General features: G+C 39.8%; 2 protein-coding genes across 2 annotated transcripts in view; one reads left to right on the top strand and one right to left on the bottom strand.

Moving 5' to 3' along the window:
- The window catches only part of LOC145397798 (cytosolic Fe-S cluster assembly factor narfl), a 50,968-nt gene extending 41,019 nt beyond the window's left edge, over positions 1 to 9,949 (bottom strand). The window contains exons 1-3 of the mRNA XM_080270820.1: positions 9,887 to 9,949; positions 8,402 to 8,491; positions 820 to 932 (exon numbers count right to left, since the gene is read on the bottom strand). Coding sequence (XP_080126946.1) covers positions 820 to 932; positions 8,402 to 8,491; positions 9,887 to 9,949 — 266 coding nt within the window. The remainder of the gene's footprint in view (positions 1 to 819; positions 933 to 8,401; positions 8,492 to 9,886) is intronic.
- An 850-nt stretch (positions 9,950 to 10,799) lies between these two features.
- Positions 10,800 to 26,871, top strand: part of LOC145397747 (pyrimidodiazepine synthase-like) — a 42,825-nt gene continuing 26,753 nt past the window's right edge. The window contains exons 1-3 of the mRNA XM_080270769.1: positions 10,800 to 10,819; positions 14,656 to 14,800; positions 22,504 to 22,609. Coding sequence (XP_080126895.1) covers positions 10,814 to 10,819; positions 14,656 to 14,800; positions 22,504 to 22,609 — 257 coding nt within the window. The 5' untranslated portion in view covers positions 10,800 to 10,813. The remainder of the gene's footprint in view (positions 10,820 to 14,655; positions 14,801 to 22,503; positions 22,610 to 26,871) is intronic.

The following is a 26,871-nucleotide window of genomic DNA, read 5'->3' as shown; positions in this document are numbered from 1 at the left end:
TGTAAAAAATGTCATCAGGAAAGTAGTGGGTGCCAAGGTCATCCATTACAAATTCCTTAACTATATTACCTTATGTATAATTTTCTTGAAAAAGAAAAGTCCATTCTGGTGAAGGATGGCAGGAGGTGGTATAGATAACTGCCAGTTACTAATTCTCTTCAATCTAGCAAATATACTACTAAAAACTGTACAGTATTACCTTCCCACATAACATACAGGCGAGTGAGGAGGAGTGATATGCTCTTGTGTGAGATATTACTCCTAATCGTATCTGTGGCCTCTACACATGGCTCAAATAAATACAGGAAGTTACAAACATGCAATTTTATGTCATTTTTTGGAGGAAGTAGTGTCTTTCACAACTGCAGCAATCAAAAGATATATCTTTATCATGGCAAATACATTTGCACTGATGTTGTTTATAGTACAGTACTTACTTTCATCCAATCACTTGATGTAGTGCTGCCTACTTCTTCCTTAGCCTTTACCATTCTTCTTCTGTGTCTGCCCTCCTCTCTTCCTAATTCATCTGTCTTTCCTGTCACTTCTTACTGCTCTTCCTTCCTTAACAGGTGGCTTTACACTGAGAGTAAGGCTGGAAACCATTTAAATGCTATGTGGTAACCGTATAACCAACCCATATGTGCTCCCTACATGTCAACAAGTGGGTTGGTGGAGGGTTACTGCCCCTTCCCATAAAACAACTAACTCAAAGTCAACAGCCATCCCTTATGGGATTATGGCATCTGGCAATAGACAGACAGAACTTTACAGTATTCTTTAACAAACACACAATGTTCTCCAGTACAACATTCTTACCTGCACAACTCATCATGACTCTGCTGGCTGACCAAGACCACTTCTGCTGAGGTGATACAGCCACTGCATGCCAAACAGTCATTCAGGGTGATCTTGGCCTTCTCATATTTAGACTGGAATGATAACGCAATGACTGAATCAGTAACAACCTTAAGCATCATGTACCCTTCAAATGCACATGTACTTAACATGGTAAAGCGATCTCACATATCTAATGGCTTAGTTTATGACACAAAGCAAATTTTTTCATTCATTCATTGCCAGACACCATAATCCCAACCGGGGTGGCCAAGGGCTTAGAGTTATTTGTTTTACAGGGAGGGGCACTAATCCTCCAGCAACCCACGTAATACGTTGGGAGCATGGATGGTTTCGATATAAGGATACCACCCAGCATTGTAATGGTTCCTTAGCTTAGAGGAAGGACAATCAGATGAATCCTGTTGTCAACAGGCGGTTGAGTAAGAAAATCCACCAATCCCTCTGCCAGGTATTTGTTTTACAGGAAGGGGCACTAGTCCTCCACCAACCCGTTTGGCACGTATGGTTTGGATATATGGATATCACCCAGCGTTGTCTGTTATTGCTCAATATCGTGCAGCTAGAATTGCCACTTATTCCTCTAAGAAGTTGCGAGCTGGACACCAATTAATGGAGATTCATGATACAAAATTTATTTTTTCTTTACCAAACAGGCACGAGCTTTCCATATTTTCTATTCAAATGAGTCTTAAACAAGTTACTTGCTAGTATTCCTGGATTACCACAGCTACTGGGCATTTTTATAAACTTACCTCTGAAAGTTATAAATGAGGATTTAGAAAGCATAAATATTCCACCGACGTCTACCAGTGGCTGGCCAAGGAGTCGAAGTCAGAGTCGTCTGTTTTTGGCTGGAGTCAGAGTCGGAGTTGGTAAAATTCCATGACTCTGACTCCGAGCTAGGTTGTGAAATGGTATCGATCATACCGTTTCAATATTTTATACAGCTTATTCTACAACCATATATAACAGTTTATTTTTTACTATCCATGCGCTATGTGTAGATAATTCAAAAATCAGATTTACGAATTGCATCTATCAAAATTCGTGAATATTATTCATTTACCAGCATCAAGTCCATGTGCCATATTATTATTACAGTATATACTCAAGTTGGAGTCGGAGTCGGTGTTGTACTTTTGAAATTTCTGGAGTCTGAATCGTCGTTGTTTTCATTGAAGGCTCCAACATGCTTGCATGCGTCGGCCTTGGTCACCTAATGGCGGCTCTCCATGCTGCACGGTCTATTGCAGCCTCTCTGTTCAGTCCCTTAACTCTGAGGTCACACTTAACAACCTCGTCCCAAGTCTTTCTCGGTCTACCCCTCGTAACCCCATCCCCAATATTAATACGTCTCACCTTCTGCACCCAGTTATCATCCATCATCCTCTCCACACGCCCACACCATCTCAATCTACCACTCCTCATCACGGCACCTATCAGTCGGGAAATGTTATCACCAACTCCACAACTCGGTAGCTGGCTATACTGTATATATTTCACATTCCTAATGAGTATTTTTTTTTTTTTTTGAAAGTTGGCTGTTGAGGTTAGGTTGGATCATGTTTTGTTTTATTAGGGTTATGTTTGGTTAAATAATTAAGTTTCCCATTGCCTCTGACATGCGTCCAGACTCCACTCGAAACGACGATTAATAAACAACGTGGCCGGCAGGATGTTGTCTGTAAACACTGCCATGGGCAACCTTGCTGCATCCTTAAATACCCCAAAATAGATATAATTTGTTTTTCTCCAGTCACTTCTTGTAGTCACATTTCAACAGTTACCGTAACTATCTGTGTAGCACATGTACCAAAATCACTTACCTTGAGACTGAGTCTGCTATAACACAGTGGAATCGCCATGCCCATTTGGAAAAGAATTACCCAAAATTTGGCTATAAATGTACATCAGTATACAGTACTCAACTAGGCCTCTAGCATACTGTTAACTCAATTATTATTAATACACTAAGATTGCAGAGTCAAGCCGCATGAGAAAGTAAATGGCTCTATTGGCTGTAGAACTATTACACCAGCTTCTATCTATCTCTATCTATTGCCAGACGCCTCAATCCCATTTGGGGTGGCCACAAACAAACCGCCTCCACGTCGCCCTGTCCCCCGCCATTTCACTGCCCTGCTCCCAACTCACACCCCCCTCTCTCATATACTTCTCCACCCTATCCCTCCATCTCATCCTCGGCCTCCCCCTCCCTCTTCCCCCCTCCACCTCACTCACATACACTCTCTTTGTCAGTCTTTCACCCTCCATCCTCCCCACATGGCCAAACCACCTCAGTGTGTTCCTCATATCGCTTCCTATCACATCCACATCCACACCACAACGCTCCTTTATATCCTCATTCATCAGCCTGTCTCTCCAAGTGACACCACAGGCTCCTCTTAAATAACTCATTTCCACTGCTGTCACTCTTGACTTGTGTCCTTCCAACAACGTCCAAGCTTCACTTCCATACGTTAGAGTTGGTTTCACAATACTGTCATGTAGTAACTTTTTCACTTCCATGCTCACTTCCCTGTTTCTTATCACTACTTTCAAAGAACCAGCAACCATACTTCCCTGCTGTACCCTTTCAAGCACTTCACCCTTCAAACCTCCATCCTTACTCATCACACTACCCAAGTACTTAAACGTACTCACATTTTCCAATTCCTCACCATCAAACCTCGCTGTACATTCACTGACTTCACCTCTCTCAAAGACCATCACTTTACTCTTTCCAACATTCACCTTCAGATTTCGTTTCTTACACACTCTCCCAAACTCATCCACCAAGCCTTGCAGATTACTTAAATATATTATATTACTGTATATATATTATATATGTCTTTTTCTTACAATGTTTTCCATTAAAGTTTCTCAAAGCATAGTGCCTAAGCAGGTAAGCAGAGTCAAACCAGGCCTTGATTTTGTCACCCTATTACCTAGTAATGTTCTTACCTACTTCGTAATTGTATCTTTACAGGAATGAGTCAAGCTCGTACTATCCCGTGTCTTAAACCATATTTATCGTACATATCCTTAAATCTGTGAATTGTTTTGGCACACACTATTTCATTCGGTAGTGCATTCCATTGATCAATTGCTCTGTTTGGGAAACTGAATTTCCTTACGTCTTTATCACCTCTCTTCTTATGCAGTTTTTTGCAGTGTCCTCTTGCTGATGCTTCTCCATATGTTAAGTAATCATTTATGTCTATTTTCTCCTTTCCTGATATGCACTTGTATAGCATTATCATGTCACCTCTTTTCCTTCTCTCCTGTAGTGTTGGTAGATTCAGTTTATTTAGTCTTTCTTCGTAGCTTAGGTCCCTTAAGCTTGGTATCCATCTTGTAGCGGCCCTTTGAACTTTTTCAATCTTGTCTATATGCTTTTTGAGATGAGGACTCCAGACTATTGATGCATATTCCAGGGTTGGTCTAATGAATGATGTTATTATCCTTCTTAGCATGTCTTCATTTATGTATGTGAATGCTATTCTCATATTTGCAAGCAGTGTATACATGTTCCGTACCTTCTCGCTGATGTGGTCAGCCGGAGATAGTCTGTTATTGATAATCACACCTAGGTCTTTTTCTCTTTCTGATGTGTATAGGGTTTTATTTCCTAACTTATAATCCCAATCAGGTCTTTTTCCACTTTTACCAAACTTGATTACATGACACTTGTCCACATTGAATTCCATTTGCCATGTACTACTCCATTCATGAAGTTTATTTAATTCTTCTTGTAGCTCCCTACAAGAGTCTGTGCTAGTAATTCTCCTTTGTATTTTTGCATCATCTGCAAACATATTCAGATAGCTCTCATTTCCAGTGTTACTGTTTATATCATTTATGTACACTAAAAACATGATTGGTGCCAGCACCGAACCCTGTGGTACTCCACTAGTCACTTCTTTCCATGATGAGTAGTTTCCTCTTAGTACTGTCCTCATTTCTCTTTTTATGAGAAAGTCTTCCATCCAACAAAACAGTTTGCCTCGAATTCCTCCTTGATGGTACAGCTTCCATAAAAGTCTTTGGTGTGATACTGTGTCAAAAGCTTTCTTGAAATCTAGATACTGTCCACCCATCCTTCCCTTTCCTGTATTGTGTTTGTTACTCTGTCATAGTAGCTCAACAGATTAGTAACACATGATTTTCCTTTTCTGAAACCAAACTGTCTTTCTGTTATCATACTGTGTACTTCTAGATGATTTACCCAAGCTTTTCTTATAAGTTTTTCCAATACCTTGCTTACAACACTGGTCAGTGATACTGGTCGGTAGTTGAGAGGATTTTGTCTATTTCCTTTCTTGAATAAGGGGACTATATTTGCTTTTTTCCAAATATCAGGTAGTTTCCCTTGACTCAAGGATTTCTTGAAAATTAAAAATAATGGTTTACTTAACTCCTTTGCATATTCTTGTAACACCCAACATGAAATTTCATCAGGACCACTTGCTTTTCCTCTGTCTAATCTACTTAACTCCTCCTGTATTACTTTTTCTGTTATTTGTATATCTGGTAGTATGTGTGGGCATGCGTGTTCCACATAGTCCCTCTCAAAATTTTTTTCCTCTGTTTGAGAGGAATGAAGTCACAGAGTGTGCAGTGAGGTTGGATGGTGAGGATATGGAGAATGTGAGTGCATTCAAGTACTGTACTTGGGTAGTGTGATGAGTAAGGATGGAACTTTGGGGGATGAAGTACGTGAAAGGGTACAGCAGGCAAGAAAGGTAGTTGGCACACTGAAAGCAGTGATGAGAAATAGGGAGGTGAGTATGGAAGTTAAGAAGTCACTGCATGATGGTATTGTGATCCCTACCCTGACGTATGGAAGCGAGGCGTGGACCTTGCAAGAGGGGAACAAGTCAAGAGTGAGAGCAGTGGAAATGAGTTACTTGAGAGGAGCATGTGGAGTGACGTGGAGGGACAGGTTGACGAATGAAGAAGTGAAGGAACGTTGTGGGGTAGATGTGGATGTGGTTGAAAAGATTAGGAGAAATACACTGAGGTGGTTTGGACATGTGGAGAGAATGGAGAATGAAAGACTGACTAAGAGGGTGTATGTAGGTGAGGTGGAGGGAGGGAGAGGGAGGGGTAGACCGAGGATGAGGTGGAGGGATGGAGTTGAGAGGTTTATGAGGGAGGGGGGGGTGAGTTGGGGGGAGGGGAGTCAAATGGTGGGTGACAGAGTGACTTGGAGGCGTTTTGTCTGCGGCCACCCTTTGCGGGATTAGGGCGTCGGGCTATAGATAGAGATAGATAGAAAAACTAATTGGAAATTCTTATTTAGTGCTTCACAAATATCTTTCTCTTGTGTATAAGTGATTCCCTCGTCCGTAATGGATTGTATTATATCTTTTACTTTAGTTTTGCTTCTGATATAGCTGTAAAACAGCTTTGGTTGATCACTACTTTTATTTATTATATCCTCCTCAAACTGTTTTTGGGCTTCCCTCCTTATTCTTGTATAGTCGTTTCTTGCCTGTTTGCAATTATTATACGCCCTTTCACTATTGTGTCTTCTGTATCTATTCCACAACAAATCTCTTCTTTCTTTTGATTTTCTACATTCTGTATTGAACCATTTCTGTATTTTCTTATCTGCTTCTTTGTGCTGTGGGATGTACTTCTGGAATCCTATTTCATAAAATTCACAAAATTTTTTATATACAGCATTTAAATCTTGTCCTCTTAGCTCATTTTCCCAATCAACTTCTAAGAAATACTTCTTTAGGTCTTGATAATTTCCCTTTTTATAGTTTAGGCTCTTTTTGTAACTGTCATTGCTGTTTACTAAGTCATATGCTATCCTGAAGTTATAATTTAGTACTGCATGATCGCTTTTGCCGAGTGGAGGGTGATATTTGTATTAAACTGTCAATGTCATTTTCTTGCCTAGTAAATATTAGATCTAGCACTGAAGGTACATCAAGTCCTCTTTTTCTAGTGGTTTCCCTCACATGTTGCGTTAAGAAAAACTCTTGTACGAGATCCAGGAGCTTTTGGTTCCAACAGCTTTCTTGGCTATTTATATCTAGAGTATTCCAATTTATATTTGTATTGAAGTCCCCAGTTAGTATAATTCTTTCTGATTTCTCTTCCATTCTATGTAGCAAGGATCTTATACTCTGAATTGTACTCTCTGCCAGGTCCTCATATTCGTCTCTTTCCCATGTGTTTGATCTGGGTGGCATGTACAAATTGGCTAGAATTACTTTACCTTCAGATGTGTCGATCTCTACTGCAATCAGTTCTACTTGTGATGGTATATCTAGGTTTATTTCCTTGACTTTTTTATTTTTCTTAGTTAATATTATAATTCCTCCTCCTTTTTTTAAATTTCTGTCTCTTCTCCATATATTGTATTCCTCTAAGTTTAGTATGTCATTGGATATCCTTGGTGTTAATTTTGTCTCAGTTAGGTATATTATTTGTGGTTCATTTTCTCTGACATAATCATTCATCTCAAGTAATTTAGATACCATTCCATCCACATTTGAGTACATCAACTTTATCATCTTGTTTATATACTTGCCATGACATGGTTCTACTAACTTCCTCCTTTTTCTTCCATCCTGTTTGTGTACCACTTTCGTACCTGCAATCCTATTACTTTGTAAAAAAAATTTCTTCTCCTCTTCTGATCTTCCCTCATTTTTTGTTTTTGCTTCCTCCCTTTTCTCTTTCAGTATTTCCAGTTCCTCTTGTGTTAGGCATCTTTTTATCCATACATTTTTGAACTCCTCGTTTTCCATAAGATTCTTTGCATTTTTTAGTATCTCTTCCACAGTGTTTATACTCTGGAAAGTCACCTTTAGAGGTCTTGTCTTGCTTTTCTCGTATTTCCCTAACCTTTTGTGTTCCTCTATGTCTTTACTACAGATTTCCTCTGATACTTCTTTCAGTAAGCTCATTACATTTGCCATCTCCTTTTTGTCTCTAGTGATCTTGTTTTTAACTTCTTCCTCTTCTATACCAGTGATTACTATTGATTTATTTATTTCTACTGAATCTCTGACTAACTTTGGATTGTTTTGGATTATTCTTTTCACTTCCTTTTTAATGCTTTTTTCCTCCACCCTTGTTTCTAAGTCTTTCTTTACTTTCACCATTTCAGCATACGTGGTTTCTACATCATTTTTGTAGCTTTGCACAGCTTCATTCACCTGTGTTATCTTCTCCTCAATATCACTGCTCTGGTCCATAAGACTGCTTGCTTGTCTAATTGTCTCTGTGTCATTTTTTAACTCTTCCATAACACTCTCGTGATTGACTACTGTACTTCCCATTTCACTCACTTTCTTCCTAAGTGTACTCAATTCCACTGTTAGTTCACTGATGGTTGTGTGTGTGTGTGTGTGTGTGTGTGTGTCTCTTCATGACAATGCAATAGTTTTTACCAAAGAAAATGAAATTTAGGACAGTAATAGATCTCCAGCCAGCCCAGGTTTTAGGCAGGGCAGGTCTTGTTGGATACCCCTGCTTGTACATTCTAAGATTAGACTGAAAGTTCTCATTTCCTTACTGGTGCTGACAAAGCATCCCCTCCATCGTCATCAATGCGGATCACTCCTCGTCCAGCTTTTTGTTCAACTTTCACTGGTTTGATACATTCCTGTAAAATTCACAGCTGTAAACTACATGCATCATAAAGTACTAACATAGGCCGTGCTGTGACTGGCTGAAACCAAACCACTACCATATATATGAGTTACACCTGATTGAAATAATTAGTGCTGTACTCTTATTCATTTGTTACAGAAGTGTCTAAAAAAAAAAAAAAAAAAATAAAAAAAAAAAATCTCACAATATATAATTACATCTGTTGACTGCATATAAAAAATTACCTAGATTCCATTATTCCATGTGGTAATTTTGTCACAAATGTGTATTCAAGAAATTGTATAAATTAAACAAAATAATTTTGGTAACAAAGTAAACAGAAACCTGTAGTGGCAAAACTGCTGCTCTCTGTGTAATAATAATAATATTATATATATATATATATAAAAAAAAAAAGGGAAATAAAATCCCCCAAACTAGATGCCATTAAATCACATAGCCCCACTAGGATGACGGGAGAGTGCTGCCCCTCCCAGGATGGCAGCCACCCAGGCAGGGCACAAACTCTCAACCTCACAGTCTCGAGCCTGACATCCTACCACTGAGCTACCACGCTCCCCTGCTTTCTGTGTAGGATTCCATTCTAATTGTAATCACACAGAAGAATTCTGCTGGAACAACCAACTACAACTTTAAACTAACCTGAATCTAACCAAACCTTAGCAGAATGTAACCTATACCAAACCCTAACCTAACTTATGCATAAATATACTAGTATGCTATGCCTTGCCCAAAGTGGAATATGCAAGGTTTCCCAGAAATACCATTTCTGTTTTATCAAAAGCTACACCTGAGATAGGTAAAAGTGAAGTTTAGGACCAATATGGCTTTCAACATACAGACAAGGTTTTTCTGATGGTTTTTGATGTGTTTTGAAAGAATCTGACCTTCATTTCTGCCGGAAATGCTTCGTTTTCCCATTCCCCCCCTCCCCCTTTGGGTGTGGTAGAAGGGAAAACGAAGCATTGCCAAAAGAAAAGAAGGTCAGAATCTTTCAAACGACATCAAAAACCATCAGAAAAACCTCGTCTACAAACCTAACCTAACATAACCCAACCTTACTTAACCTAACCCAACCTTAGGACCAATATGGTCCTAAACTTCACTAATACCCTAAGATATTACTAATTTACGATGGACTCTGGTATTATGAAGAAGTTGCCGGAATAAACAAGATAAAGCCATAGAACACACCCAATACTCTAAGCATTAAAGTCTACTGGTTGGAAAATATCGTGAAGATATTTTTAACAGCACATAACAATTTATTTATGAAGCGTTTACAAAATAAAAAGCTTCCCTCACGCACAAATAACCTCCCAAGTTCGATACCACAAATATCCCATTGCTTCTGCATTCGCATATATTGTTTAAATACAATACTTGCCTGAGAAGGTGCAATGAAATCATCTAGATCAGTTAATTTGAGTACACCACTGAATCCAGCCATAATATTGGATGCCAACTACAATACATGCAAATTCTATCAAGCCCTTTGCGAGTTTGGGAATGGTGCTGACAGGACCGAATCCCCCAACCCAACTGAATATGGCAGTCATGTTAAAAATATATTTTAACTAAAATATTTCACTTGGAACAAATTTATTTCATTTTCACTGTTATTGGTTTACATCGCCATTTACGCCACAACAACAAACTTTAAATCAGTTTTCTCAACTTCAGACAGAAAATAGATCTTTACTTTCTTACCAAAACATTCCCTTGTTTTGCCACCCAGACTATCCGTCACTTGGCCCACAATAAAGTTTCGACGGCGATTACCCAATTCAAGAACAGTCTTATTTTGAGCTACTGATATTGTTTTCATTCCTTGGATATTTATGTTGCACTTTTATTTTTAACACAGACTGAATAATGGCCATTTTTCGTTGGAATAAATTTGTATAGGCAATCAATAATCCTTGACTGACTGAAATATTTATTGTTTTAGAGGTACAGTATATTTCAGGCAGTCAGTCAAGTGTCTGTCTACAGCTTTCATCTGGTAAAATGGAGGCTACAAACGATTAATCTCCACTGTGTATACCTTTTCAACAAAAATTATTGACGCATTTGCATCTCTCCACTCAGGTAACAGGAGTACCATAGTTGATTCCACATCACCCATTCGACTGGTTATTTAGTTACGACCACTGAGCTCTATAGCATTCATTGGTTCCTACCCACCGTTGTAAATGGTGAGATACAGGAAACAGTCAGGTTTCTCATTCAGTGTGGAGTTATCTGCAGCAACACGAGATTTTGTGTGATCGTTCGCCTGACCTGGCCCGGGCGGCATTTAGTATTACTGTGCATGGCAGTAGGTTTTTACGCAAAGATAGGCCTATATGTGATGAACCGCAGTAGCAATTATAGTATACCACTCTGTGACTCTCCTGAGTACCCATAAAGGCTCATACGGGTTCTTTGTTAGTTACGGCCCACAACACCGAGAATAGCAATAACCTTGGTATGTCAACATCTACGTAAGGGAGTCATGCTAAGAAAGAACGGCTAATATTTTTATCTATTTGTACACCTTTGGCCCACATTCAACTAATCGTTATATTACCCAGTGAGACGTTTTGTAAGTACTGTGTGCACTGAGTCAAATGGTAGTGATTAGCAAGCATAGAGCCACCTTTATTAAACCAGATTTTACAGGGGAAAGAACCGTTTAGGCCTATCTGGTAGGTACCGGTAAATATATCAGATAGACTGAATGGTAATGTGAGGAGCTTACCAGAAACCAGTTTATGTGGACTTTTTTTTTTCTTTTTTTTTTACAGGTACCCGGTACTGGTAATACCCTCCAGTTAATGATGTTATATGAGTATTCTGGGATATATCAGTTAAGGTAAAGACAAGTGCAGTTTTGATTATTCATTATAAAGCTAAGGTAGGCCTGTTGGTCAAACTTTACATGTACACCTCATGCAATTCGACTTTTTGTTAACATTTTCTAGTAGATTCGGTCATTCAAAGAATCTTCTCTTCTATGACATTTCTCTCGGAAATTGATAATAAACTAGTTACATGTGATTATAATTTCCCCCCCAAAATCGTACCTTGGATCTTCACTCGGCCAGTCTGTGTAAAAAAATGCGTGCGTTCGTACATGTGTTTCGCTTTCCTTCAAATGTGCATGCATCTGCTAGGTCTGTTTCACCCACTCATAGGCATACTTTAGGTCACATGATGGTATTCTACCAGTCACTTTGAAGCGCGGTCTTTGATTCCTTCTCGGTGGAAAATTCAAATTCTTCTCACCATGACTTCCAAGGAAGAAGGACGTGATCTATGCCTCGTGTGTAATATTGATTATGTATGCATTAGTAAGCATTTCCAGTTGGTGGTTTTTGATGTGAGTTGAGTGATTTTTGTTTTCGTTTTCTGTTGAAAGTGCTTCATGTCAGCACTGAAGCATTTCCAACAAAAATTAGGTCCTCTAATCTCGTCAAAAAATGCCAGACCATCGCATCTCTAAGATAAGGATTCCACTGCAGCAGGTTAGGTTTGGTTAGGTTAAGTTGGTTAGGTTAGGTTAGGTTAAGTTAGATTCGTTAGGTTAGGATGGTTAGATTAGGGTAAAGTTTGACCCACTGATTAAGATAAACTTCTAAGTTTGGTTAGGTGATTTTGATAGGTTAGGTTAGGTAGGCTAATTTTGATAGGTTAGATTAGGTTAGGTTAAATTCCTTTAGCTATAAGAATAGGACATTTCACTTGATAACAGGCATCCAACCTGAGTGTTTTCTGTTCTTTTCGTTGTGCTTTGAGTTAATTTTGGCAATTCATTTCTACTGGAAGTCGCTAGTCGCGTTCAGCAAAAACTAGTGATTTCCAATAGAAATGAAGGCCAAAATCATTCGAATCACACCAAATACAACAGGAAACTCTTAGGTTGCATGAAAAAATCAGTTGAGGTGAACGTGTAAGAACTGACCAGCCTGTTTGGCTAACGACAGTGATTTCTCATGCTTTACTTTACCTCTTAGTTGATGGCTGCTTTCCAGGGTGCTCGATCATTTGCAGAATCTCTGGGTTATGGTGGTGACATATAGGAATTCAGATGTTACATGTGGATGATATACCATGTAAAATCTGAGAATACAGTTATTTTTATGAAGGCAGTTTAACCCTCCGTGGCCGCCGGCGTCGAATGACGTTTAGCTGATAAATGGCCGCAGGCGTCGTTTGAGCGTGGCCTATAAAAAACTACAAAAATTTTTGGGAAGTGAACAAATGTTCTGAACGTCTTCACACTGACCTACACTACACTCCCATACACCTCATCAAGCAGTTCAAAGCCTGCTGCTGTGATGAGTGGATTTTCGATTTTTTTGCTCCTGGTCATGCCTAAACAAGCAGAACTACATCCATTATCTCGACCCAGGCAGAACATATCATCTTTGCCCTCTCTTGCAAAAGACACGACCACCTATTTACAATTATGAAGTAATACAGGCACATAAAAAAAGACATGATAATAAGTGAAAAATACATTTTTGTCTTGGTATCTTTGCCTGTTTGCTCAGGTTTGCTGTAATGGTTTGGATCATTTGATGCAGCGCAACTTGTAGAAAACTGTGAGAACCTTCGGGAAGTGAACGAAAATCTGGGACATTAGACTTACCTTGACTTCATGCTCTCACATATCTGTCAGTTGAAAAAATCTGGGACATTAGACTTACCTTGACTTCATGCTCTCACATATCTGTCAGTTCACCACCTGCTGTCATGACGAGTGGACGTACGATTTTTTCGCTCGTGGCCATGCCTAAAAACACATAGTTACACCCATTATCTTAACCCAGGCAGAAAATGCAATCTTTTTCCTCCCTTGCAAAACACATACAACCACCCTGTTTACGAGACAGCAATATATACTACGAAAATAACAAGGTAAAATGATAAAGATGAATGTAAAATGATAGAGAAAGATGAACATGTTATTATGGAAAAAATACGTTTTCCCCTGTCTGTAAACTTATTTCTGCTTTGTATCTGTATTCATAATAATTAGGCTTCTGAAACTGCATCACGATTCTATTTTTAGCCATGCTCGTGGTGTGGGAGCTCGAAGTTGCGACTCAACTTCCGCATTGCTAATCAGATATGACCCTCCACTTTATTCTCCTGTGGTAGAGTCTAGCCTTGGAGGACGTGTAGTTTTCTCATTTAGGACCGAAAATTCAACTCTTTCGCTCCCTTTTCCAAGCTTGGGCACAACGATAACGTAAAAAATAACTTGAAACTACCATAAACATATTTTATATCAAAAAGGCGAAAAAGTATTCATAATTTTCTTTTCCAGCCATTCCTAACAGGTTGTACTGAAATCATTCGATATCATCATATCTCATTTATGCACAACATTTCAGCACCATTTGCATTGCTTTGGGAGGTAAAAAAAAAAATAACAACACCTGCCCAGTTGCAATGCGGCAGCGCCCCTGGGCAACGATATCGGTTGCCGATATTTCTGCAACTTCCGCGCTCCATTGCAAGCCATAAAATGCGTCTAGGAAGCTGGGATTTTCACTGTTAGGTGCATCTGATATTTCTCTTCAATATGGCAAGAAAAAAATATCAATTTTCAAAACTTCAAAAAATGACCCCGGCGTCGGCCTGGCGTGCACGGAAAAATCTGGGCCTTCGGCCACGGAGGGGTTAAAGGGAACTCAGATATTTAACACAAATGTGCACTAATTATATTTATAGGTATTATTTCCTGACATATTTTCTCGGTTTTATGCAGTTGTATACCAGTATCCTTTTTACAGTTTTTGAGGAAATTTCTTTGTGGGATAGGCTGTATAAGTGGCTCTAGTTTGTGTTTCTGAAAGTGAGGAGTTGAGTGCTATCAGTGTTTTCCGAGTTGTTCATTGTTTTAAGTATCTTAGCCGTGTCTCCTCTGACACATTTGTCGGCCAGTTTGAGGATATCAAATAATCTTGGCTTCACTTTGTAAGAGCTATGTACTGGCTTTATACAAGGAAAGCAGAAAATTGTACAGCTTTGAATAGTTTGCAGTTTCACACAGACAGGATGTTTTCAGTTTTTGCTCTATACAATATGGTATGTATTGTATTAACTATTTTTTCTTCTCTCAAGTTCTCTTGTAACTCAGCTCTAATTCCTCCAAAATAAAAGAAATACCCGGTACCAGGAAGAGGTCTAGAATCACAGAATCAAGAATTTTTACAGGAAAACTGTGACAGCATCAACTTGGACATCAGGATGGCTAAAGCTACAATTACCTCCTTGTATGCTGTCACAGCCAAACATCTTGGTTCAGGTAATGCATCTGTGAAACTTGAGTTAGTCAATGGGTATATAATATATAGCTAGGTAAAATTGTAATATGCTTAGTTAAATCAACAGGATTTCTCTCTCTCTCTCTTTCTCTCTCTCTAGCATGCTTAGGCCTAGTCTAATCAACAGGATTTCTTTCTCTCTCTCTGTCTCTGTCTCTCTCTCTCTCTAGCATGCTTAGGCCTAGTCTAATCAACAGGATTTCTTTCTCTCTCTCTGTCTGTCTGTCTCTCTCTCTCTCTCTCTCTCTCTCTAGTATGCTTAGTCTAATCAGGATTTCTCTCTCTCTCTCTCTCTCTCTCTCTCTCTCTCACTTTCATTTTTCCAGGAATGCTATCATCATCATTTTTGTTGCCTTGCTCTGTCCTGGGACCCTCTTCATAAGGGGATGGCCATGACAGAGAATCTCCCAGGCTAATTTTTCCGCTCATGCCTCTTTCACTCAGATACAGTCAAGTCACCTATGGTGCGTACTTCTATGCCACAGTTTTCTATGCCACAGCAAGGTGCCAGACCCCCAAAAAACAAATCATGCACATAAACTTCCTTTGGTGCGGGAGCAGCAAGGTTTGAAACATGCGGGCAAATCCCCTGGTGGCACGCTCCCCTGTTTTTAAACAAAGAAGATGGCAACTCAGTAGCTCCATACTACAGGTGCTCCAACTGTGGACATTTTTCTCTCTTATGAGGAGGTTAAACTTCACCAAATTCATTGTGTTAAGTAGTGAAACATTACCACTATGAACGGGTTAGGGACGAAGCACCTATCTCTGAGATAAGATGAGGTATAATGCCTCCCATCATCATCATCTTATATATACGAATGATTATTAATGTGTTACATGTGAGTTTTGTTGACATTTGAGCATACAGACTTTGTCAAATAAATTTCTTTAATCAGTGCTTGACCAGACAGCCTCCGCCATCTTAAATATTTTGGTCGATCAGCTGGTCAGTGTCTGCTTGGCTGAGCTTTTTTTCGTGCGATCTGCAGCACGTAGTATTACCCAAGTAGACACAAGGCTGATCACCCTCCCTTTTTTTGTGCCTATTGGCATGTGTAATACATGCATTGACTGATTGCTTGATTTTGTGCATGTGTAAAATGGGGAAAAATGGGGAAAAGTGGGGTGAAGAGGGGGACTTTGGACAAACGTCCAGAACCAAATTACATTTTTCCCATAGGTTTAGTTATTTGTATGGCATGGTTTTCTGTGGCACTGGCTCGGTCCAGAACCAATTAGCCGCGCCTTAGGCGACTTGACTGTATATTTTTTCCTTGTCCTTCTCTGTCAGAGATCTGGCTGCTTCACTCTCTTTTTCTGTAGCCTATCTCATCAGGTCTCTCTTTTCCAACATTACTCTCAGTCTCACTTTCAAAGACTTTCTTTGGCACCCTGGCTGTGTGCATTCTTTAAATACTAGTATGTCCATGCCATCTCAAAATACTTATTTTCATCCATTCAGAGAGTGATAAATATTGCCATTTACATAGATTTTTTCAACTGCAAACATCCCAGGACATGAACATCCATGTGATGTCCCACCAGCATGCTACAGCACAGTCATACTTCAGAGGCAAATTTTGTACAGAACAACAGATCCATATTTAAGGTTGCAGGTTTTACTTTTAGTTTACCGTAAGTTACAGAACTACAGCCTGTTAAATTTCCCTTATTACTTTAAAACAGTATGGTTATAAGTTAGGCAAAGGTTCTATGGTAACTAAATCAGAATTTCTACATGATTGGAGAAACCTTGTCATTAGAGATACTGATGGAAGCATGATGTAACAAAATGAGATGAATTCACTGTAGTGATAACTAGACATAACATTAACGGGAGTAGGAGCTAGTTTTGTAGGCAAAATTTGTTTTGTATTAGAATGATATTACAGTTTTTGTAATTTTGAAGGTGCAGACTTGCTTTGAGTGCAAGTGAATTCCTTTAGAAAAACTGGCACTTCAAAAAAAGACCAGATTATTATTACAATGAGGATGATGATGATGATGATTATTAATAGTAGTGGTACTGTTGCATTTGTTGTTGTTGTTGTTGTTATTGGTACATAGATTTTTTATATTTTTTTTTTACATTGAACTTGGAGTGCTCTGTTCCTTGTAGTGATGCTTTTAATCTTTTCAGTACAATACCGGTACTTTTTTTTTTTTTTACCAGGATATGGTTTTATTCACCTTTGGAGAAACCCTGCATAATGAAAAATTAGGGATAATTAGAGAAACTCCTTAAGTACAGTATGATGACATACTCATGTACATAGTCCATTTGCATAATACGCGAGAATTTGGATGGTAGAAAGCCTTTGTTTTTGTTCTGAAGGCTCCAGCATGCTTGCATGCGTTGGCCTTGGTCACCTAGTGGCGGCTCTCCATGCTGTTAGATCTCTGGCAGCAGCTCTGTTTAGTCCCTTAACCCTGAGGTCACAATCACTGACCTCGTCCCTTGTCTTTTTCGGTCTACCTCTCACTACCCAAGCCCCAGCATTAACGCTTCTCACTGTCTGCTCCCAATTATCATCCCCCATCCTCTCCACATGCCCAAACCATCTCAATCTACCTCTCCTCATCACAACAGCAGTACACTCCAGTCCCATCCTACCTCTCAACTATTCCATCGTAAACCTAACCCCTCCCAGGCCTTGCACTCAAGGACGCACTGCACATCTGCCTAATCATTGCCATTTCTGTACATTTGAGCATGTGAATATCCACTTCCTTTACTGCCCAGGTCTCACTGCTATACAGCAATACACTCCTAACACAGCCACACACATAGATCCTATAGCACAGAGGGAGAGCCCTCTCAATGTCAGGAGAGACAACAGCTCCCTGAACTTCTTCCAACCACTCCTCACTCAAGCCACAGAGCTAGGTCCTGCCCCACCTCTTGCACGTAACATGTCTCCCAAATAACAAAACTCTTCCACACTCTCAAGAGACCAGCAAGTTCAATCCTTTCACGCCTGGCAATATCCACATGCTTTCCCTGACACACCACACACATAAAATCAGCATTATCTCATTGTCTACCTCTGTTACCATTACATTTCTTATGCACCCACTTATCACAGACACTGTACAAGATGGAATTACTTTCCATGCCCTTGTGACAAATTGCACATGGTTATTCTCCTGCTTCTTTGACAGTACCGGTACCGCCCCCAGCCATAAATACCATCACTTTTGTTTTATCTGCATTTACTCAAAAGTCCTTGTGCCCCATACCGTCTCTCCACTTCCTAAATCTTTCTTCCACCTCCCTTTCATTCACAGCAGCCAGTGTCAAATCATCAACATACAACATCTCCCACAGGAGTCCATTTCTGAAGTCATGTGAGAGGGCTTCAAGTACCATGATAAACAACAAGGGGCTCAAGACTAACCTGTGATGCATACCAACATTCATGGATAACTCATCACACAAATCTTCATTCACCCTTACCAGAGTGTGGGCATCCACGTACATGGCCATAACGACCCCAACCAGCCACTCCTTGATCCCAAGATTTCTCATTGCCCACCTCACCACCTCTCTAGGAACTCTGTCAAAGGCCTTCTCCAAATCAACAAAAACAAAGTACAATTCCCTTTTCTTTCCTACTTATTTTTACTTTGCACTCTAGAAATTTTGCGCTTTACAAATTCCCTGTGGGGAAAATTCTAATTGGTGGGGTGGCCACCTCAAAAGTCACCTCTTTGGCCCCAAATCTGTCATTTTACCTACCGTAAAACCGCCTAACTTCGGACTTGAGTTCATCCATCCATCCATCCATCATCCAATCCTACATTGCCCCATGAGGAGCATAGGAGCCTAGGACTAGGCAGATGGTCCCGACATTTAAGATGAGAGTGACCAGCCTCACTCATCCCTGAGTGGCATTACATGAGCAATCAACCCCAACCATCCCTTGGATATAAACCTTCACTGGCTCAATCTGATTGGAGTGCAATAATTACCCACTAAACCACCAGGTGCCAAAATTTGGTTATATGGTTACCACCCAGCATAGTAAATGGTTTCCTGGTATTCAGGAAACCATTTGGCTTGTCACTCAGTGTAGAGTCACCCACAGGCAGAAGGAAGAGGAAAGAATGAAGGAAAGAAAGACAGAAGAGGGAGTGTAAAGTCACCCGTAGGCAGAAGGACAAGGAAAGAATGACGGAAAGAAAGACAGAAGAGGATGGAAGGAAAGAAGGATGGAGGAGAGGAAAGGGCAGACACCCAACAGCAGCATTACATCGAGTGAGTGGATGGTGAGCGCCCCCACTCACCACTTACTTGAGTTCAACTTTGGACATATGAGGAAAAAATGTAATGAACCAAAATAATGGGAATATGGCTTTGTATTTTGAAAACCAAAAAATATAGGTAGTTAGGTGAAATATTGAAGTATATCATATTAAAACCACATGAACCTGACATGAATGGAAGTTTGTGAAAAAAAAATTGCAAAACTGGTTGACAAAAATAATGTTTTTTTGTTCCGCTGAAAACTTTGTCTGTGCAGAAATTGTGGAATTAGATGTGTGAACCAAATAGGCAGGCCATTTTTAAAGTACATTTATTATAGATGACATGCATCAAAGGAATTTACAAAATTTTGTCACATAATCCTCTGGGAATTTATCTATCTATCTATTGCCAGACGCCATAATCCCGTACGGGATGGCCATTTGACTCTGAGTTATTTGTTTTACAGGGAGGGTCACTAACGTAGTACTGCTCTCGGGCGTCTGCCCTTTCCTTTCCTCTCTCCATTCCTTCCTTCCTCTTCTGTCTTTCTTTACTTCATTCTTTCCTCGTACTTCTTCCTACGGGTTACTTTACAGTCCCTCTTTTGTCTCTCTTTCTTTCATCCTTTCCTCTTCCTTCTGCCTATGGGTGACTCTACACTGAGTGACAAGCTAAATGGTTTCCTGTACACCAGGAAACCATTTACTAGACTGAGTGGTAACCATATAACCTAATTATGGCACCTGGTGGTTTAGTGGGTAATTACAGCACTCCAATTAGATTGAGCCGGTGAAGGTTTATATCCAAGGGGTGGTTGGGGTTATTGCTCATGTAATGCCACTCAGGGATGAGTGAGGCTGGTCACTCTCATCTTAAATGTCAGGACCAACTTGCCTAGCCCCAGGCTTCTATGCTTCTCATGGGGCAACGTAGAATTGGATGATGGATGGATGGTCACTAACCCTCCACCAACCCACTTGACACATAGGGGGCACATATGGTTTGGTTATATGGTTACCACCCAGCGTTGTAAATGGTTTCTTGGCTTACAGGAAACCATTTGGCCTGCCACTCAATGTAAAGCCACCTGTAATGGAAAGAAAAGCAATAAGTAGTGACAGGAAAGATGGGAGAAATAGGAAGAGAGGAGGGTAGGCACAGAAAAAGAATGATAAAGGCTAAGGAAGAAGTAAGCAGCACTACATCAAGTGAGTGGATGATGGTCACCACCACCTACCACTAATGAAAGCAAAAATTTCACCTCAGGTTTTTGTTTTTACGGACTAACTTTGGACACTATGTTAAAGTAAGGTTCTTAAAGTTTCGTAAAGCTTGTAAAGGGGACATGCCACACCTTTGTTAATCCCATAGTTGGTGACTTTAGTGATGTAGATAGAGAAGACATCATTAAGGTTTTATCAGAGCCTACACTTGACATTAAGTGTAGAATGATCTTTGATGTTGATGTTAGTCTCTGGCCTAAATAAATCCCTATAGCAATAATACTGTAGTATAGTATAGCTTTAACAGTAAAGCCAGAGCTCAAGGTTTAAGTTTTGAATAGCTTATATATGGTATACCTCTTTGAAATGTGATATTACTATAACTGTAATGCTCATTATTTTGATGTGAAGGAGCACAATGGAATACTTTCTTAGTTATTTTTCATTACCTAGTAGCCTAATATAATAGGCTTAGTCACAGGGTTTAAGTTGCGGTACCAGTAATTTTCTTGTGGCCAGTAATGTAATATACCACTATGTTTATATCTGAAATGTGATATACAGTATGTACTACTCAGTATTGTGATATCAATAAGTACAAAGCAATAGTTTTTTAGTTTCTTTTCGGTACCCAGTATCACGTACGGTAGCCTAAAGTTATAGTCCTAGTCACCCGTTTAGAAGAGTTTATGATGATCAGTAATGTACACTAATGTGTTCTTATGTGTTTCATCTAGTTGAAGTTTTTGTATGAATATGGTTAGCATAAAAACATCAGTAAGGCAACTACTCATGAAATTGCAAGAAGAATTTTCATTTCATTAATTTTTTTCAGAGTATGAGGCAGGTTTCTTGGGGTGTTTGGGATCAGGAAAAGTTTGTGGATCCAGTGTGATTGTTTTCATATGAAAATCACCTGACTGCAGTGTGATTCAGTGCCCAGTTGAGTGCTTTCAATTGGTGGGGTGAAAAACAGAATATTTTTGTACTCAGTCTGTTATTAAACTTCTCACTCACCACAGAAGTGTGTTTTTTTTTTTTTTTTTTTTTTTTTTTTTTTTTTTTTTTTTTTTAAGCTCCAAGTCTCCAAAGTATTGCTTCGCTGTCCAAAAATATCTGCCACTGAAGTCTAAAGGCGTGTATATGGCAAAGCCTATGAGTGTCCAAAATTAGTCACAGCTGTCCAAAGTTAGCCGTTATCGATGATAACTTCGGACGCTCGAAAATTTTGAATAGCACTCATAGTTTTGGAGCTATTTTATTTTTTTTCATTACTTGGTTTCAACTGCCACATCCCTGGACTATATATGGGTACCAACAGGGTTTAGATAATGCAACTCTACATGTAGTTATTTGCAAAAAGCCCTCAAAAATGTCTGATGTTAGGCAGTTTTATAGTACAGTACTTTATGTATTAAGGGACATTAAACACATGTACACAGTAAGTACAGTACAGTATAACCCAAACAATAGCAAAAATAAAAGGGTAGCTATTTGTAAACGAGGGGACTATATACACCATGATAGGTTGTCTAGGTTCAGCAAAGAGAAGCTGCGCAGACGCCTGCCAGCCACATCACATGGCATGCTGACGTTATGACCTTCGTCACTTTCTTGCACACTCTGTAGAGTAGGTTGCGCTCTTTGACATGAAACCGGATTGGGCTCACTTTGCTGCCCCCATTTCGCATTTTCAAAATCAACATACACTACCGATTATTTAATCCCCCCCTCCCCCCCCCGTCATGCTGTAGGCATTTCGTGTTGTAGAAACGCATGTATTAAACAAGTGGACTGGATTAAACTTTACTCGTTGTACTCTATACATAGACAAGGAGCCTGCGTGGTGGTGATATGTGCCTTGGTGAAGCCAGGAACCAACCCTCCTTGTATTTCCCTGCACCTTGCCAATGGGAAGGACCCTGGTACAACTCAGGCAAGGCATTGTCTACCACAAGGAAGTGCCAACTCTCTGCACAGTTTATGTACATTTCTGTACTTATAGGACAGTCCCATAGAACCAGTTGCCTACCTCTGATCAGTAGATCTGCTTGACTTTACTGACTGTGTTTAAGCAATAACAACAGCAACAACTTACAAATAATTATTTTTAGCTTAGGTTAAACCATTTGCACTGAAAGAGTTAACAATTACAGTAACTATGTTTACTGCATAAATATAATGGTGGACTGTTGTTTGTACTTACCAGGGTCAGTGTGTCCACCAGTGACGCCAGGAGTGATACGCTGTTACACCAATAAATACAGCCCCTTTGGTCACCGTGTTCACCTTGTTCTTGCTGCAAAGGAAATCAAGTAAATATTTTTGCTCAGTACTCTTGTGCTTTGTACCAGTGGGTACTTACGATTTTGCGATTGTCACAGTGACCTGGTCAGAGTAAATCTTTGCCCTGGATGAAGACTTCTTGATTGTGTAATACCACCAAAGGGAACAGGCTGGTTATCTATCAGTAATTGTAGTCTGCTGCATTTGAGTAGCATATACACCCACTGCAAATTGACTTAGGACGTACACACACAGAATTGCTATGGGAGAGTTGTCTGTCTCTGCATTGTGTTTCCACCACTACCAAGTGAATTTTGGGGGCAAGAAGTGACTGGCAACTCCTCTGGCATTGGCGGGAGGTGGTGAAACACTCAGCACGTCAGTGCTTGCCCAGAAGCAAGAGTGGTAGTATACTTTATGTTCCCATCGCTCCGAGCTTGCACCTCCCTCATTTTTCGAATGCATTATTGTTTGCCCTGTTATTTTCCTAGAGTCAAATTGTCATGCCTGGAAAGTACTGCTCGAGGGATGAGAGGGTCTGTATCATTGCATGGGGGGAGGATAATGTCCTTGTCAACACGATTTGTGAACGTACTGGACGCGCAAAGTCGACCATCATGAAGATTCTTGCTGCAGCGCACGAACTGCCACCTGATGTCGTACCAGAGCACAAGCATGGCAGTGGAAAGAAGAGGACGACTTCCAGAGGTACAGATACGCTTCTGAAGAGGGAAGTAATCAAGAATCCTCGACTGACAACAGCAGAATTGAAGAGAATGCATCCCCGGCTGTTACAAGACATCCCAATTCAAACTATCCAATACCGCTTGCAGAAGGAGCTGGGTTTGCCAAGCCACACCACAGCCAAGAAACCGCTTTTCACTGACCACATGAAGAAGCAGCAGATTCAGTTTGCCAAGAAATATGCATGCTGGACATCGGATGAGTGGAGAAAAGTTGTTTTCCGATGAAAGCACATTTCTAGTGTTTCAGGTGCGTTCTTCCAAGGTTCGTCGCCCTGCCTCCTGTAGTCGATATGACCCTGCTTACATGGTGCGGACTGTTAAGCACCCACATTCAGTAATGGTATGGGGGTGTTTCTCAGGTGAAATGGGAAGGGAAGGCCTCTACTTTCTTCCTAAGAACTTGATGATGAATGGTGGCCAGTACATTCAAGTTCTGAAAGATCATTTGTTAAACTTTTTTGCTATTCATGGGTACGACTTTTTCATGCACGATTCAGATCCATGTCACAAGTCAGGAAAGATGACAAAATGGCTTCAGGATAATAGGATTGAGATCCTCAACGGTCCGGATCTAAATCCGATAGAAATATGCTGGACAGAGATGAAGAAAATCATGGCAGAAAAGAAGGCACCCAATCTGGACAACCTCAAGACTGAACTGACAAATGTTTGGTGCAAAGAAATGTCCTTAGATTACTTTAAGTGAATCCATTCCAAAATGCATCCAACTGGTCCTGAAAAACAAGGGAAACATGATTTCATATTAATGAATGGCATTTCATGAACAAACATTGTGATATACTATGATTTCTGTGTTTTTTAATACCTTGTGAGGGGAGGTTCTAAGTCATTTTGCGGTAGCAGTATTAAGGCCTGTATATCTCAAAGGAGGTAACATGAGATTAGCAGTTACTGTACAGTTTGGCTTTTTTTTTTTTTTACTTCAGTATCCAGGTGCTGCACTGCAAAAGATATCACTTCATATAAAAAGCTTTTTTTTTTTATTAGCATTATTATCTTTAGAAAGACAGCAGGCCTTGTACCAATGGGTAACTTAACTTTTAGATGATTGACCTCTTAAGGGCAGAAAGTCTTTCTATGCAGAAAATCACACGAATGCCACTGTGCATGTATGTCTCCACTGCACTACATTGGTGGTAGTAGTCAGCCAACCAAAGAGCATTATCAGATTGGTTCCACTGCTGCTACAGCTTACGATATCATACACACATCCAGTCTAGGGTGGGGTTAACATTCATTTCTGCCGCATATGGAGAGTGAATGAGCCTAATAAGGATTCAAAACAGAAGAGCTTACAGTTCCTCTCATATTTTTAAGATTAAGGGATGCTATAGAGTCCACCAGCAGGGTCGGATTCAGCGCTTTGTAAAACGGGGGAGCAGGATTACTAATAAAATTACCAGTTAATACATTTGAACAGTCAGAAAATGAAAATGTACTTTAACTTTGCCTGCTTGAGTATATAAGTGCAATAATATATGCACATGCAGTGAGATATATATTGCATGTACAGTATTTGAGAAAGTAACATCATTCTTGTAGGTAATGTACATAGTCATTTGTTTGCCAAAAATAGGGCTTACAGTGCCATGCACCCTCATGACCCCCCTAAATTGTGCATGATTCAGTACAGTATTTGCCTCACAGTATAACATCACTATTATGTTATCCCAGATCAGCAGACATGGACTATCTAAATATCACACTTGAAGGAATCTAAGAAAACCTTTATGTTTTAAAATGTGATGAAGATCTGACACACTTTCCCGTTGCCAAAATTTCTGAATGGATGTGCTTCCTTTTCATAAAGGATAAAAGTAGAATGCTTCACTACATCATATACATATATATATATATATATATATATATATATATATATATATATGTACTGGAGAACTGCAAAAATGCTTTGGGTTTCTGTGCAGCCACAGCCTCCAGGTGGTGAAGGCTCTCATTCACAACAGTTATTCTCTCAGTTTATGGAATTCTCAAATGCCCAACTAGAATTATTGGAGACACCATTGTATATTTCCACCATTTGATTTCACGGTGAATGCTATGCATCTCCCCCAGGAGTTCCAGCAGGAGGTCCATTTCACAGTCCCTTCCAGGACTGTGTGCCATTGCCACTGGTACAAACAACTGCAGATACTTTCCCAGAGTCCAAAACCTCTCACAGTGCAAGATCTTACAACAGGGTACCCACATGAAGTATGCTGGCTTTCTAGTTCTACAAACCTGGAGTGAGCTCTTGGAAGTATTTGTGGCGAGGCTCAGCAGCACTGTCCATTGTGGTGTTAGTCAACCCCAATCCAGAGGCCAGCACCAGATGGTTTGGTCATATCTTCAATTTTTCGTCTCTGAAAACAAAAATGTTCACACCTTAAAGGATACCGTACTTTCTCCAGCTGCTTTACCTACGTATTCAAGCCACAGAGGCTGGCTGCATCCACTCTCACATCCTACATAAGTGCATTGATACTTCTGACATATAAATGTGATATACATAGACCTATTTATCAGAGCATTCCGTATTAAATAACCTGATACTTATCAGTCAGTACCGGGTAATACAAATCCATTCACAATGACTCCACTGCAGTTCCATCTTAGATATAGCTAGCATGGTAAAGATGTGAGTATGAGCTGTGATATTAGAATAAAACAACGTTTTGTACACTTATTTTACTGTACTTTTTTTTTTTTTTTTATGACATGAAACTTATGTATAGTATAGATAAAATTTTAGTTTGACCTTTAACAAATTGTTTGTAACTTTTAGCAGCAGGGATTTTAAGATGAGAACTGAGACTTTGCTAAGGATTAATGTACAAAATTAGTTCTGTGTTTGCTGTTGTGTTGATATATCAGGGTGCCTCAAAATGATTTCGTTATTCCTTGTGCTCATTTATCTTGAATTTATTCTTTTATTTGCATCAGAATCTGTAATACAGCGGACTGTATGGTTGCAAAGCTCCAACCTAAAGCATCAGTGAACTTTTTTAAGTTTCCTTTGTCATTTTTCTTGAAAAATTTGTGCATAGTGAGGCTGATTGGTCAGGATGTGGAGGATGTGTGCGCCAGTAGGTAGTGTGGTGAACAGAGATGGGAGTTTAGAGGATTAAGTGAGCAAGGGTACAACAGAGAAACAAAAATGCTCATACCTTAACCTCCTTGACTACAGGGATGTTAAGGGCATTGGCACATCTGATACAGGGATATTTCAGTTATCCATTTTAAATGATCATGTATTACCTGTACATCCATAACTACCTGGAGAATAAGCATGAGAGTGCCAGTAATGTACGGTAAGTTAAGGGTTTAGAGCGGTGGTAAGGAACTGGGAAGTGAGCATCAAGATAAAGAAGTTGCTGCATGACAGTACAGTACTGTATTGTGATACTTGCACTATTGTATGAAAGTGAAGATCAGACTTTGTGTGATGCAACCAGTCAAGAATTAGAGAATTAGAAATGAGTTCTGAGAGGAGCATGTACAGTTACATGGAGATATAGACAGAGAGC

Source organism: Coenobita brevimanus, chromosome 43 (genome assembly GCF_032717465.1).
Source record: "Coenobita brevimanus isolate Jiangsu-jjx chromosome 43, ASM3271746v2, whole genome shotgun sequence".
NCBI classification, from domain to species: domain Eukaryota; kingdom Metazoa; phylum Arthropoda; class Malacostraca; order Decapoda; family Coenobitidae; genus Coenobita; species Coenobita brevimanus.
Note: the sequence above shows the minus strand (reverse complement) of the source record. Positions and strands in the feature narration are given on the sequence as shown.